The sequence below is a fragment of the Asterias rubens genome, chromosome 9, assembly GCF_902459465.1.
Source record: "Asterias rubens chromosome 9, eAstRub1.3, whole genome shotgun sequence".
In the NCBI taxonomy this organism is placed as follows: domain Eukaryota; kingdom Metazoa; phylum Echinodermata; class Asteroidea; order Forcipulatida; family Asteriidae; genus Asterias; species Asterias rubens.
In genome coordinates, this window is record NC_047070.1 from 18,250,703 (window position 1) to 18,266,656 (window position 15,954).

At 38.2% G+C, this 15,954-nt stretch overlaps 1 protein-coding gene across 2 annotated transcripts in view; it reads right to left on the reverse strand.

Annotated features, from left to right (window-relative positions):
- Window positions 1–2,844: 2,844 nt before the first annotated feature.
- Window positions 2,845–15,954, reverse strand: part of LOC117294526 — a 40,845-nt gene continuing 27,735 nt past the window's right edge. The window contains exons 5-10 of one of the 2 annotated variants that reach the window (XM_033776978.1): window positions 9,606–9,830; window positions 9,256–9,442; window positions 5,446–5,639; window positions 4,683–4,887; window positions 4,312–4,415; window positions 2,845–4,040 (exon numbers count right to left, since the gene is read on the reverse strand). In XM_033776978.1, the coding sequence (XP_033632869.1) occupies window positions 3,426–4,040; window positions 4,312–4,415; window positions 4,683–4,887; window positions 5,446–5,639; window positions 9,256–9,442; window positions 9,606–9,830 (1,530 nt within the window). In that variant the 3' untranslated portion in view covers window positions 2,845–3,425. Of the gene's footprint in view, window positions 4,041–4,311; window positions 4,422–4,682; window positions 4,888–5,445; window positions 5,640–9,255; window positions 9,443–9,605; window positions 9,831–15,954 lie in introns of both variants that reach the window. The other variant, XM_033776977.1, reaches the window with a different exon arrangement.

Consider the following 15,954-nt stretch of genomic DNA (forward strand, 5'->3'; position numbering starts at 1 on the left):
TAGGATGTTGACATGCCAAGACAACTAGATTTCTGTCGGGCTTGTTTCAATGTCGCCATTTCAAGATAAATATATTGAAATGAGAGCATCCTTTTACAGAAATGTCAACTTTCCCAAGGACATCCTCTAGCAGGCTGCCAACGTACGAAGAAAACTTACGATGTCAGGCTTGTTTCCCAAAGATAAATATCTCGCAATGACGACATCCTATTACTGAGATGTCAACTTCCCAATATAAATTATCTTTGGATAACCAAATCCTCTGGTAACCTTCAATCGTTTTCTATCAGGCTAGTTTCAATGTCGGCAAGTCAACATCCTACTTTCAAGATCTTGTTAATCAACAAAATTTTCTCCGGACCAGGGCAATTCAGATGACTCTTCCTAAGCTATGCTAACTTAAACACAATACTTAATCTGGGTCATAAATACATTACTGACTGAAAACTATAAAAAAAACTGCTAAACAAACTAAATACTTGTCTAGAAGCTATACTGGCATGTGGCAAGTTTTGGGTGGGCAAATGGCAATGGCAATACTGGATTGATTAATTATGACTCTACTTATTCTACTCTTGAATTAACTCATGTTTTATAACCACACACACAGATACTTGTCATTTAAGTGGTGGAACACGATGTTGGTGTCCTATGTGGACAATTATAGGGTGCCTCACAACGTTATTTTCTTAATCATTCCTGCCCCTTTTGGTTGGCCGAACACAGGGGGATAACGGTTCTTAGTGTTTTAAGTAGTTTCAGAGTGGGGTGTGGTCAAGTTCCTTTTCTTATTTTGTACTTCTTGTGAAACAGTTAAATAAAAACAATTTAAATGACAAGGATCTATGCATGACTTACATGACACACTTATTGAATGCAATTGTGCATTGACGTGGAATATATTCATTTGGTGAAATCAGGCTTTCCCATTCTCGGCTTCTGAAATGCACAGGATAGCCCAACCATGGGCGTTTGTGCAGATACAGATACATAAATAGAATTGTCTAGATTTTACCCCAAGATTACATTCAGCGACACAGCACTCAAAGACTCCATATTTGTAGATTATAAAGATAGCTGAATATGAATGACTAATAATTACAAAACAATGGCAGGTTAAATAAGGTACATTCATGTACATATAATTGTATAAATAAGATAAAATGTATTAATATGAATTAAAACAGTGCATAAACTGTGCACATCTCCAAATTGAATAGCAATGACTGTAATCATGTAACAATTAATTAATATCAGAATTTCAGTATACAATTTAAATGACAGACGTAAACAAAAACTATAAAAAAAATCAAAAGAGACAGAAGAATACATATTGATGGAACAAATTGACTAACTATTGAGGAATATTAAAGTTTTTTTCATAGTGACAATAGTGAATGTGTGACTAGAAGAAGCAGAAAGCCTATGTATGGTGACGCAATAGTCTGAAATTGGGATTAACTTGTTGTCAATTGTTAAAAATATTATAACTTTCTGGTAATACAACAAAGGCATCCTCAAAAGTGAAGTGCAAGTCTTTGGAATGAAAATAATGAACATACATGTAGATAGAGATTGTAGCCGTTGTTCATTGTAAACAAAATTCCATGGAAATACAGATATCACAAGTTCCTGGAAAACAAAACCAGAAGAAAAATTCTAACAGACTAAACTTAATTCTCATTTGATGAATTTTATATACATACATTGTAAAATGTCAAAATTGTTTTGGTATTTGCTTTTCCTTCGTCTTCTTCAAATGGCAAGAATATATTTACAGTACATTATGAATACTAACAGGCAAGTACGTAACAGGCTGTGGTATTGAATACACATAGAGACTAATAATAGCTACCTAATAAAAATCCTGACTCCAACTTTATAAAACACTTTGCTTACCAGAAAAAGGTTACCAGCCATATTACCATATCAGATTCAACAACAATGACTTGGTTTTGCTTATCAGAAAAAGCAAACGTTTCTATCTAAGCAGCTCTGAAATTGTAACCCTATTGGGCCCAAAGTAAGCAAAAATAGTTTTGCTAAACAAAACCATGTCCTTTGCACTTGTGGGTGGTCCATCACTTATTTCTTGTTAGCAAAAATTTCTTAAGCGATATTGTTCAATTTCTTAAGCAATATTTTCCACTAAGGCAGGTAATGGATAAACCATGCATCTCAATTCACTAAGCTTTAAATCGGTTACCAACCAAACTGCAGTGTTACATCTACAGGGAATAGCTGGTCTCCGGCCTAATTTTACTTTTAGCAGATAAATTTACATAGTAGAAGTTATTTAAAGTCAGTTCTCAAAAAAATACAAAAAATATGAACCACAGTAAAATAATAAATGAGGTAAAGAGTTGAAAGCATTTTGAGTTTGGAACGGTATAAGGCACCCTGTATATAATATATCCTCATTTAAATGTAGGGCCAGATTAGTTTTTATCAGGATAATGCTGATTTTCAGGCAAAAATATTAAGAAAGATACAAGAGTCACCTATGAAAGTTTCATAGTTTTCTCGTTGAGGGAACAGGAAAAAATCCTACCACCGCCTTTCAAAAAGAATGTCCAATTCATCCAACTTTAGTGAGGTGGCAGCAGGTTCAAAAAGTATACTATACTTGTCTTCAGGAGTCGGCACTTGTCCAAAAAGAAATTTACATATATATGGTTGTGCCTGTGAGCTTATAATTATTAGTTGTTTATTTGAAGTTAACATTTACGTGGCATAAACAAAAGTACAAAAGGAAATTATTTAAAAATGAAAATTGACAATTAAAAATAACAAAAGAAAAATCAATGTCATAACACTATAGGTATAACATACATGTAAATTAAATATTTTATATCATTTTGCATGGAAATTAAATACTTTTGGGGTCTAAAAAGTAACTAAGATTAACTATTTTACATCATACATAATTTTCCTTTTGCCAGAAAGGGAATGACTTTACAAGTACCACTTGGTCATCCAAAGACTCATAAAGTAACCCTAGAAGACTTGCATCCAATCTACCTTGAACCGGGGTCCTAAAGGTGGAGACGAGAAAAGATACTACTTCGCCAACCTGACCGACTATTACACTTAGCCGAGAGAATGAATACGCTCAGTGGATGAAAATATCTATCAGCCCAAAGGCCCTATGATGTATAATACTGGCAACGGTTCTGCTTTGAATTTTTTGTTTGGCAATTAACTTTTAAAACATAATCCTAAGTTATGCAGTCCTTGGATTCTCCTATAGTCCCATACCATTTTGTTTTACCTCATATTTGCATGTGATTAAACCCAGACGGCAAGCAAAATAGTATGGTCCTTCTATACAAATGCATAATCCCCATTGTGATTGATACTTGTGCACAGGATACCCGACCAAAATGGCTGCTGCGTGATTTAAAATCTTGTGATTTGTAGCTACGTTACTTGCTAAGGAAATCAAAATTTGCCTTGACACATCTTCCCGTCGGAACATCGAGGGCGCTTACTTTGATTTCTGTGTCGCCAAACTGCATGGTCAGTTGGAGCTCCCTCCGTTTCCCCCCAGCAGTCACAACGCTCTGCGAATCAGACACGTCAATGTGCATCGTGCCGCATTTCTGGACCCCTTCGTCTGTGATGAATTGTACGTTCTCCTTCTCCGTGCAGTAAATATTGATGATGATAGCCGTTTGGTCTTGCTTTGCCGGGGTGTAGCTCCTCGTGGCTTTATCCCCGACCGCGATGGATTGATCGGCCTGTACGAAGGTATCAAAAATGTCTCTACACCACTCCGTGCTGTCCTTCACGACGTGCTTCTCCTTGGGGTGTTTTGTGGAGTCAAATTTGTTCAGCACCCCGACGCCATAGGTCAGACGCGAGCGGCGGACACGCACTGCGGTGGGGTCCAGCCCGAACATGACGGCACCTTTGAGAATGGTCAGCCCAACATCCCGGGGGATGATCACTCTTAAACGACTTGCAAACTTCTTCCTCATTCTGTTCTGCAGCAGTGAGGATTGAGCAAAACCCCCGGCTAAAAATAGGTAAGACACCCCCTGTGAGAGAAAAAGATTCACTCTGAGTACACTAAGTAAAATATAATTTTTGAAACTACTCATACAGTAGCAGCTTGAAAATGAAACTACTCTAGAAATCATTCAGCCTTGTTAAAAGGAAAGTTAGTGTAATTTGTGACTCTACTAAACTTCTTGAAGGCCTTTAAACAAGGCATTTTGTAGTTAAAAAAAAATACAACATTGTTGCGCTGTGTATGTTTTTTTATTTTAAACTCATCATTCAAGCTTTTTCCACTGACACGATGATTACCTGTAGTTGTGGTTCATTGAGTAATCCTTCAACCAGAGAGATGATATTTGCCACGGCTGGTCTAAATAGCTGCTGCATACCCTCTGGACTTAAACGCAACATACCTGGAACTCAAGAGACAAAGGTGGAGAAAATATAATGGGCCTTATATGTAAAATGAGTAATGGCTTTAAGAAAAGGCCCCTCAAGAAAATTTTGGTTGTGGGGGGGGGGGAGGGGCAAGGGCCACAAGGTTCTGAGCTGGGGGGGGGGCTCTGAATGTAAACACCTGTCTAATGAGCGATTTAGGCTCGGGACAGACTTTACTTTTACTTTACTTCAAAGACATATTTAATCCTGAAGGACTATTAATACTAAACTGTGCTTGATACCTTGAGCAGACCATGTGACGTCCCTGCTGTTGTACTTCCAAATGGCATCTTCGGCAGACGCTTTTTCCCTAGTGTACTTCTTGTAGTAGTCAATGAAGGAGAATGGCAAAGACACATTGAGAGGGTTGTGCTTGTAGGGGTTGGCATTGCGCTTACGGGACTCAAAAGCTATCATCAGATCCACCCAGCCAGCTGGCCGCTTAATCTGCAAAGCACAACAAAAGAACCGACTTCAGCAATTTGAAATATTCCTATTGATATTTTTTTTTAATTTAACCAGAATGAAAAGAAAACGATAATGATAATGATAAAAAAAAAAAATTATATTTGATTTTTTTTTTTACAAGACCAGTACCAAGTGTTTCAAGATAAAAGGGGAAAAGTTTACATAATCAGGAAGGTTAATTGTAGGAAACCTTTTGCAGAATTGGAGAGAATTGGCAGCTCATTTCTATCCCACTTTTAAAATAATAAACCACAAGGGAAACTCGGCAAACTTTAAATAATTTGGGGTTTAACAAAGACAAGTTTACTTGAGTGGGATTTGAACCAACAACCTCTGGAAACGTACCGGCGCTCTACCAACTGAACTTTCTAGCCCTATGACGGCGATCTCTTTGTTTGGCAATATCGTTGTTCAAGGGTGCTAGTCAGAAGCCATACAACGCTAACTGCCGTGTAGCCAGCAGTTGCTAGCCTGGGATCACATTCAGGTTTACACCATAACCTAATTTTCCTAGTTTTCCTGAAAACCTTTGTCTACCTTAAACTCCTCAATGAAGTCTTTGGTGAAGATTCCCACCAAGAGTTTTTCAAATTCTCTATCGACGCTGACAGAGCCGTACATTCCTCCTGCAGCCTTGTGCAGCTCCTTGAGTGTTCCCATCTCTTCCTCCACTTCATGAACCGTGATATCTACCGTCCCTCCTCCACAGTCAACCACCATGTACCGGGTACCTAGAATTGAAAAAACAGAACAAGTTAAGGCAGGGTTATTTTTGGTAGTTACTCAAGAAATCAAAGTAAGAAGTTTATATCTAGCAGAACACTACTTCGAACTTAAACACTTTAACTTCTAGATGTAAATTCTCTTAATACAGCATATTTCACACAAGTGGTAAGAATTGTGAATGAAGGACAAAGATCCGGCAGTGTTCAAAGTTTACCCCTGAGCTATCCTGAGCAGATTTTAAAATCATGGAAGTTAAAAAGGTTTGCAACATAAAAAATATGGCACACCGCACAGAGTTCTGCAGAGTTCTGAGACCCATAGGGGTCAGAACAGGGTGAGAAGATACAGTTTAGCCCGTAAGGCCTACAAGACAATTTGAAGACAAAACAAGACAAACAATTCTAAAAAACGGGGAAAAATCCCAAGAAGCCAGAGTATAATGTGCATTCACAAATAAAAAGACGAAGGGTGTATGTGCGCCCCAAGTGACCACTACTTACACCCATAACTTTTCCTCCAACCCTGGGAGGCTGATCCATGACTTACCAGTGTAAGCCACAGAAGCTTGTGCTGAATAAACACTTACTACACAATTAGTGATGAACATGTAGTCTAAGATGAGGGTACTGACCAGCAGCTAAAGCAAGGTCTAGCTCAATGAAGTATTTGTTTTATGACTACCTCATATTATTAGGAATACTAGTAAAGGCACTGGACATAATTGGTAATTGTCAAGACCAGTATTCTCACTTGGTGTAACACAACATATGGGATGAACAAGTCTATGATTTTTTTTACTTACTTAGTCATAGAAGTTGCAAGAGAATAATGAAAGAAAAGCACCAATTTGTGTGCTTTCAGATGTCTAACAAACAATTCCAAAAACCAAAGGAACACTTTGCCTTTATTACAATGACCAACTTATAGCTTGCAGGGTACTCCAATACGGGAACAATGCTACCCCACAAGGAATTGGAAATAAAAAATGCGACCCTACCAAGCAATTTTTTTATTTAAAGGGGACAATACCTGAACAAGAATAAACAAATTCACAATTGGGCTAAATAAAATATAATAGAGCTGCTTTAAAAGCAGAAAATATTGCTTTAAAGGTTTCTGCTAAGCAAAAACTAGCAGGATACTAGTTACAGATTGTACATAAGTAATGGCACTATGGCTGCTAATGTTTGTAAGCATGATTTTGTTGTCCTTTTTGTCCTTTTAAAGCAGCTCTATGAAAATTGGCCCAGGTCTGGACACATTTAAAATTCATCCCTGGCTTTCATAAATTGAACCAACCAAGAAATGAAAGCGTTGCCCTTTGTAAGGCGTTTTAAGAAATACAAAACTTACCCTGACCTCTTGGGAGCAAACATTCAAGGGACGAATTACGGTATTTGTTAAAATATTATGACTAAGTGAAGAAACAGATCTTCAGATTGTCCTTTCATCCAGGCCACTTGAATCAACAAGTGTGAGCCAGGGCTGGCCTAATTTTTCTTGACTTCCCCCCCCCCTCCTCCTCCTTTCCCAAATGGTAACAAACAGCTGGTTATTGACAAAGACTAATGATACGGATTACCAGGCAACGACCTTTGCTCTCTGTGTGGCGCTGTAGAAGGAGATCCAATGTTAAAGGTAGGATACTGGTAATGATTGAAAAAACTTACTACCGACTTTCTAATCTTGAAAAGATTACTTTCTATAAATGTTCTCTCTGGACGAATTGTCCTGAGAAAACATATGCCCTTTTCTAAACCACGGCTTCGGCTTTTGATTCGGCTTCAGTTACCGTCTGAAGCCCTGATCGCCTATACGCACAGCACGCGCAATTATCAAAACAACCGTCGTTTGAAAAAGGGCCACACCCATCTGAAATATGATATGGGATGAAAATGCTCCCCTGATGATAAGTCTTTTGTTTCAATAGGTCCAATCTGTTTTTTAAATAAAAGGGAAAAAGACAGATTCAACGATGATTTCAATGAGTTGACAATATGAAATTTCAAGATGAGAATGAAATATTCTTAAACCCCTGTCCGCAATGGTGTTGTGTTATCCTTAATTCCTTTTAAGCTATTAATAGCTTGGGACAAAAGACCTCTGCTGTGTCTTTGGGCGTGGTCAACAGGGCCACATTTCATAAAATTAACAAGCACAGATAAACAGTTAAAAAATACATTAAAGTTTACATTGTTGTGACTGGTGCCCCATTCAATATTATTAGCTTAGCAAATCAATTTTTCAATGAATATTTTCTGCTTAACAACTTTATGAGAATGGGCCAAGGACGCAGTGGGAAAACCAGGCATGGATCCAGAAACTAACAAACTAGAATGATATTATTCTCATCTATGATCAATGAAAATGATCTTTATGTAAAAATTGTTTTGCTTTGCCTTTCTTGAACTTGAGAAGGGTTTAAAGAACAGGGCCTGGAGTAAACAACCAATGTTCAGCTGGTGTACTTCAGGTTTGTAGTAATTGAAACAATGGGGAAAACAGGCAGGGCTTTAGAAACCGGCTTTTGAAAGTATTGTTTTCGGTTCCCATCAAGTGAACTTTGGTTCTCATTGGGGAACTTTAATTTTGCTATGCCAGTTGTTTCACTCGATCTTGTGCCAGAGGAGGGCGAATGCACATAGCCTGGGGGTACATCACCACTGTGATGTTAGGGCGAGTGGTAATAGGCAAAATGAGAAGACCAGGCTTGGACTCTGAAAAAGGCAGTAAAGGGTACCAGTGTACTGGTGTGGGTTCCATCAAGTGAACTTGACTTCTGCTATTTCTTTTCCAGTGTTTGTGTGGCGCTGGAGGATGGCTGCATGTTGCCTGAGGTTCACAACAACTGTGATGCTTAAGTTTTGTGTTATATTCTAAAATCTGACTAGGGTTCAGAAAAAACTGTTAAGCTTTATTTTAGGCTAGCCCATCGGGCCCATCAGAGCTCTGCTTCATACAAGCAAAAAGCAAAGAATCAGTGCTTACGGACGGAAGCAGCAAATTCCGTGCTTACGTCAAGTGTAAAAGGAGGGAATTTTTGCTTGTACGTGCATACTCCACGTTACAGTGGGTGCCAGTACCCACTGCTAAAATATAGGATTCAAACTGCCTCTAGCTACCGGGCAATATTGGTGGTCTTAATGTAAGACATCTGCTCTAGAACGGAAATGGTATGTCCTGATGCAGTGCCTCCATGGGATTATGAATGATTGATAATTTTGTCAAAAATGAGCTTCTGATAAGAAAGGTTTCCTTGTTACTTAGGTCAGATCCAGAGAGGAAAAACCCATCAGACAAATTGAGAAATACTGAAAAAAGTAAAGACAGGTTATTGGGCACTCGGGACCAATTACACAAGGATTGGGGAGGGCAATGTCTGCAAGATGTGATGGCAAGGTATGGGAGAGTATGTGAGGTAGGGCAAAACATCATAAATATCTTCAGGGTGACCTTAAAATCAAAAGCAGTTTTTACTGACTGAATTCAAGGATCCATGGGCGAGGCATTTTAAAAACTATGAAACTTTTGTTCCTAAGAAAAAAATCCTTGTTCTGACTTGACTATTCCTTTCTCCCTTTCTCACCAAAGATAAACTAAAAGTTTGCAAATTTTCCTTACCATGGCGAATGTTTTCAGACACTTGGCTGTTGTATTTTTCCGGCTTATCCACCGACCACTTCTGGCGCTGTGAGAGTCTCTCTGGGACCAATTCTCTCATCCTGAGCTTACGGATGCAGATGGATGCCGCCTCGGGCTCAAGGGCAATGAGGAGCTGCTCTGGGCAGGAGGAAGATGCTATACCAGCCTGGCAAAGATGAAAAGAGGAAAATGAAAAGCTTGATAGATGGCTGAAAAAAGGGAGATACTTGTTTTAATTTTCAACAGCTTTAAATGTTACTAAGTAAATTTTGATGAGTAGGAGTAGAGGTTTATGTTAACCAACTTAAACACTGTACCAGGATACCTACCCTGTACGCAGCTCGTCTCATAAACTGCTTGGCCGGTTGTTTCCAGATGGCAGGTACAGTCAACACCCAGCGAATGTCTCCGGGGTCAAACTTGCCATCGTTGGATTGGTCGCACAGTTCCTCCATGGCGTGCTCCCTGAAGAACCGCAGAGCGTTCTCAAACACCTTGATGGCTGGAATCTTCTTACCATTGGCAGCTGTCAGCTCCGTATCCAGATTTAGATTCTAATAAAATATTTATTAAAAAAAAAGAAAAAAGTGCATCACTTTCCATTTTAGTTCCTTTGATGCGCTTCTAAATATGAGAGAGAAAAATATACACTTCAAAATGAAGATTAGAGATTCCTAATACAGAAGGAAAATATTAATAACAATAATAATAGCTAATTCTTATATAGCACATATTCAATAGGAAAAAGAATCTTCAATAGTATCTTGACCCACTCAGGAACACATGTAACGGAAATGGAAATTTGGTTAGTCTGAGGAAAGTACACAAGTTCAACTCAGAGCTGAGAACAATGAAAAGCACCCATATGAATTATAATTTTTAGCATTTAATTACTTTATTAAGGAATCTTATTCAAATTTTCTCATGACATTTACAAAGTCAAAACTAGAATTTTTGTTTTAGTTGCAAAATTGTTTTGCTAAAAGCTAAAGATGTCCCTTCTTTGACCTCACAATAAATATAACCCCACACAATTAAATGCAATTTACGAGTTGCTTTTTAAATAGGCTTTCTGCCACCCGAACACCCGAGCAAACGGTTAACCATAACTTGATATTTTGACTTTTCTCCAATTTGAGGCAATAATGGCAATGATCCAACTTTTCCATACTCAACATTCATACCACAAGATGATAATTAATCAAACACATAAATTGCCATGGCGATGTCTTACAAAGAAATGTAGGACAGTTTCAAGAAGGTGGGACTGAGAGGGGGGGGGGGTGTGTGTTCAGGACCACCCTTCAGTCGGTGATCCATCTCTTGATCTCCAGGAGGTCCTTGAGACTTTCTGGCCTGGCAGAGTCAAACCAAACACAAATAATATGTATAGAATGACCACTGTTGCAACAAAACTGGTCTCGATCTAGGTATCCTGTGGTCTTGGTCTGAACGCTCCCGGTCTCAAAAATTGACTGCTTTAAGACCAGCCTTCTTACCATTAAATGGAACACATGAAAGTAAAGCACATCACAATGATGACAGTTTTTTTTAAGCTTTTGCCTTACCCTGGACGACCCCTGCCAACAAAGAATTATGTCCGAAGATTTAAAATAAATAACCAGATGAACAATTGGCAGGAGGTTGAAAACATCTCAACCTAGACCCTCCACTGCCAGTGTTGTACGATTGTGCATCCAAATAAACTCAGTACAGAACAGGAGTTAGTAGCTTGGTTTCTTTTCACATGTTGTTTATTTGTTTCAATGGGACTAAAATTGTGCTGACAATCACTCATACAGGTGTCCCGGTGTTTCTGGCAGTGGCTGCTGAATGCGCCACAGCATCTTGTAAAGGCTAATGTTCTACATAAATTGGTATTATATTTAAAAACAATGCAAAAAAACTGTCCCTTAAAATGTTTCTGTTTCTTCAAGCACCTTGAGTACCTTATTGCGACTTGATCCCTGTTAATTTATGCTTTGAATTTCAGCAGCCTCAAGAAACTGAACCTAGGAGTGAGTTACGAGTTGAGGGTCTTTTTAGGGGGAAGATGTTAGAAATGGAATGTCAGTTGTTGATGGATGCTCACCTTTGGAATGTTAAAAGCTTTTTTAGGGTGTTTTTTCTTCTTCCCCTGAATGTCTTGTGTCAATTTGTTTTTATGGAGTTTGAGAGGGAGCGAAGTCTATTTGATTCTCATCCATTTATGTCAAATATCTTCTGGGACTTTCGGACTGTGGTCATTGCACCCACAAGGTGATGACTGTAGAGTCTTTTTTTAGGAACTGAAAGTTTGAAACTCAAATAAATTTACCAAACTGTCCTTCAACACCCTTAACAATTTTATTTAAATTCTCTGACTGTTTATGGATGAGCCCCTGCCTCTTGCAAGCATGCTATAAAAAGTTTACAGATAAACAGCATGGATTGGGTTTTTGGTCTTTACACCAAGTGAGGATACTGGTATTTGATGATCTTTAAAGGGGTCCATGCAGTGCCTTTAAGAAGAGCATGAGGACACTACAAATCATCATTTACTTTGTAGTAACTGCCACACCTTAAATGTATGAACAGACATTAGGGTTGAGGGATTTGTCGGGTAAGTCAGGCAATGTGTGTAAAATAACGAGAATCAATTAGATGAGAGTGATATCGACTTGTCTAATGGAGGGAAACATTTATCACGATTGATACCATTCTGATCCAAGGTCTGCGGTGGAACTTGTCAATAAGTAAAAGCCTTGTCTTGATCAATTTATTGACTTGGCTGAATCATAAAATACAAGCACGCTCATTGCTGGATGTGATTTACCATTATTCAGATGGACCACTGGGCCTAGATGAGAGTTATTGATTTATATGAGACTCTCCATGTAAACACCCAAACAGTCCTGCCTTAACTCAAAACTGGGTTTCTTTGCTTTGAATTAAACACATATTTTAGGCCTTTTAGTGTAAAATGGTGGAAAACGTTGATCATTTTATATGTGACCAAACATATCATAAACCTGTGACAATTTGGGCTTAATCCAATAGGTGAGTGAGGAAAGTAATAAAAACATCAAACAAGATGTTTGTTATCCTAACCAATCTGGTATAACACCTGTAAGGTAAGTATTTCTCAACACATTTTAAACGACAACTGGTGAAGGTGCCTCTACGGACTACCAAACACTGTCTTTTACTGCCTGTAGAAAACGGCCTGGGCAGCCTTTAAAATAAGAAAATTATCAGATATCAAAAATAGTTTTTTTTTTCCCCAAGGCAATAATATCCCTTTAAAAAATTCTCTGCAAGAATCTGACCGAAATGTTGTAACCTTAAGGGTCACCTCATTTAAACAAAACCCCACCGCAAGACAACAGGTACAAATCATGGACAGTTTCCTCCAATACAGAGACGGGGGAAGCAAGCAGCATTTCCCTACAGTGTTGTTAAAACCAAGGAATGCCTCGCTAAGGTTCAACGACAACAATTTCAGGCTCCATAAATCTGTTTATTTGATAGCCCGCTATGTAAAAATACATTAAAGGGGGTATTCTACTCCTGCCACTAAGTAGCGGGAGCAAATTGCAATGAATTGCTCTTTAAAAAAAATAACATGTATTAATAAATGGTACCCTCTGTAAAAACACAGTTGGTCAAACAGAAAAAGTGAACGACCAAAGAACAACATCTTTAAGTAGAATTGTAAATTATGCATGGTGGGAGTACTACCCAGTGAGGTTTGCAGTGACACCAAGGTGAAGTGTTATATCTCTTAAACTAGTTGTGGTTCTGAGAAGAACTGTTGGTTTTACAGTTCCTTCTCTTAGACTAATACATCTCGGAACAGCACTAAGACAGAAATGGAGTCAAGACCGACGTATGGATGATGTCACCTGTTTATACAGAGTGACCTTTCATATAGAGCACTTTTCTTGATTGTATATTTGTACATGAAATATGTTATTACAAGTCTTGTCAAATGTCAAGACTCAAGACACCATAAGGTGTGGGCGGTTTTGTCAGCAAAAGTTAAAATTACAAATTCCATCACCCTCCTACTTTTATTTCTGATGAAGAATGATTTTTTACATTATAACCAAAGAAATTTAATTTCATTCCAACGTTCTGGCTTTACAAACCCCCAAAAGAAATGGACTGCCCGACTTAGCAAATGGCTTTTCCAGCATCGTCACTTACTCCCTCCCCAGTTCCATACTACGAAAATTCTTGTTAATCCGTTTCTTACTTTACAAAGTACTGTTTAGAATTGTATTCTCCAGAAATATTCCACACCAAAACAATATAAAGGTAATAATAAGCAAGTCTTTCTTACCAAACAAAATGTATCTTGCTGATTGTGTTGCCTTGGTACATCCCAAATTCAAAAGTATTTCCTGAGTGATGATGCCCTCACGTAACAACATTACTGGTCATGTATGTCGCTTGATGAAACTTTTTGAGTACATGAAAAAGATTGTACATGCCTTTACCTTGAGAGTTAAGAAATCAGCCAAGTCTATGGTCTTTTATATTCATACAAAACAACATCTCCAAATGAGAACAGAAACAAAATCACAAGTCAGGCCTGGTACATGCTTTTTGATATTACCAAACTAATATACAACATATCAAGAAACCACCTGCAAATGTGAAAATGCATGTACCACCTAGGGAATTCACTCTAGCCCCGGGACAATCTCCTCCAAATTTGGGTGTCCTCTCTGGGCCGACTTGTTGTCACTTTATTGTGTAATAACTCATGATGGCTTCATGAAACCTGATAATATAAGCATTTTCTAAATATAGTTTGCAAACTACTTGCAAAAATGTAGAGACTGCAAACTTTTTTGGAGGTGGCATTCTTTTGGGGTAGTAAATCTATTGGCAATTTGGACATACTTAGGAACAAGATAAGTTTTTTATTATAAAAAGGAGTGGGAATCAGTGGTTAAAGAATGGAGCAACCTACATGTTAAAAGATTCCAAAACCTATACACAATTTTGGGAAAGTTTGAAGTCAAAATTTATAACAAAAATGTTTTTGTACTGGACCTTTGCAGAGGGCACCACAGTAAAAGCACAGGGCACCATGGCAATTGCTTTGGGTGCCGTTGGTTATTTTGAGGCCTGCCTTTAAATGTTAAGCCTCCCAGTAGTTTGACTCCAGTTGCACAGAAAGCACTAGAAGTGGTACAAACCATGGGAAACTAAACATGTCGTGGAGGTAACTCCCCTAGTAAAAACAACAGGGGTGTAGAGAACACCTCACAACACAACAATGCACTCAACTCAGAAAATGAAAGTATGCTTTTTGTGATTGACCCTCAAATAAATAATCGGCCCCGGTTGCCTCAGGGTTAACACACGTTGCGCTAGAACAAGCTCTCCCTTGATAATGCTTTCAACACCGCTGAAACTTTAGCAAAAATGGAGAGGCTGTGAAAAAGATCAAATTAACTGGCTGGATTTGCTGGAATTTTTTCTTTTAATGGTTAACAGGGAAGTGATCAGGGATGGAATTCAGGCCAGTTGAACCTACTGAAACTCAAAAATGAAGTATTTAGTCGGATATTTCTTTTGACAGGGTTTGGATGCATACCAATATTTGTAGTCTTGCCAATTTGTATTTTCTCTTGTCTATTGTGTTTTTGTGCGTAGTCTGCTCAGTGGCACAAGTTGTAGGCCTATAACCCACCCTTCATTTGTTCATCAACTTTTATATTATTCTTGTTCCTTGTTCTTAAATTTCATGTTCCCACCATGCTGGATTTTTTCAGGCAATTTTTAATTGTTTGTTGCAACTCTGTGTATTGTGTTTTTGGATTTTCAGGTCTTTTTAAAAATCTTGTTGCTGCTTCTTACAGTATATCGGGAGCAATTCAGCTTTTGGCTGCAATGAATGATAATAATGAACCATTATGAATGAATGAATATTCCTTCAACGGCATTTTGAGCACGAACTTGCTATGGGGTCATCACAGCACATCACATATCATATCGCCCTCTGTTGCTCAGCCATAGTAAGGAAATAACACTAAATTAAGTTTATATTTCATGGCTTATTTTCAATAACTACAAACACTGTATTCTGTATTTGTCAACAAAAAGATTTTTTAAAATACTGGGAACATGCATCCTGCTCATTGCTATCATCTCCTAGTGCAGCTAACATTACAACCCTGATACTAACTCTCACTTGTGAACAGCATGCTAAGTGCCATTGAAAAAATGAAAATCTCAAGAAATATACATAGATGACCTTGTTCCACTCTCTCAACACACTACAGTTTTGTCAAGACCCCTCACTGGTAGGTGTGACACTGGTCAAATTTAATAAATTTTGACACCAACCATCTTGGACCACCTGCTTCTCCACTGTCTCTAGCATTCCATTCATATCAACAAGCTCAACTACACTAGGTCACTGGTTGAATAGGAAAAGACCCTGGCCCCGTGACCTTTCACCTCAACGTCAGCTTACCCTGGCTTAGAGGTCAAGGGGTTAGTTGTGGAATGGTATGAAAAGTAGGGAAGGACCATGGAGATTTGGTTTCAAAACTTGCTATGGTTTCAACCGGCAAGTACTCAATAAGGATAATAATACTCTCCTACCAACACCGTAGTAACAACTGTACCATTAAGAATTTCACAGCTGGAGTTTTGATATATAAAAGACAAAAATATACA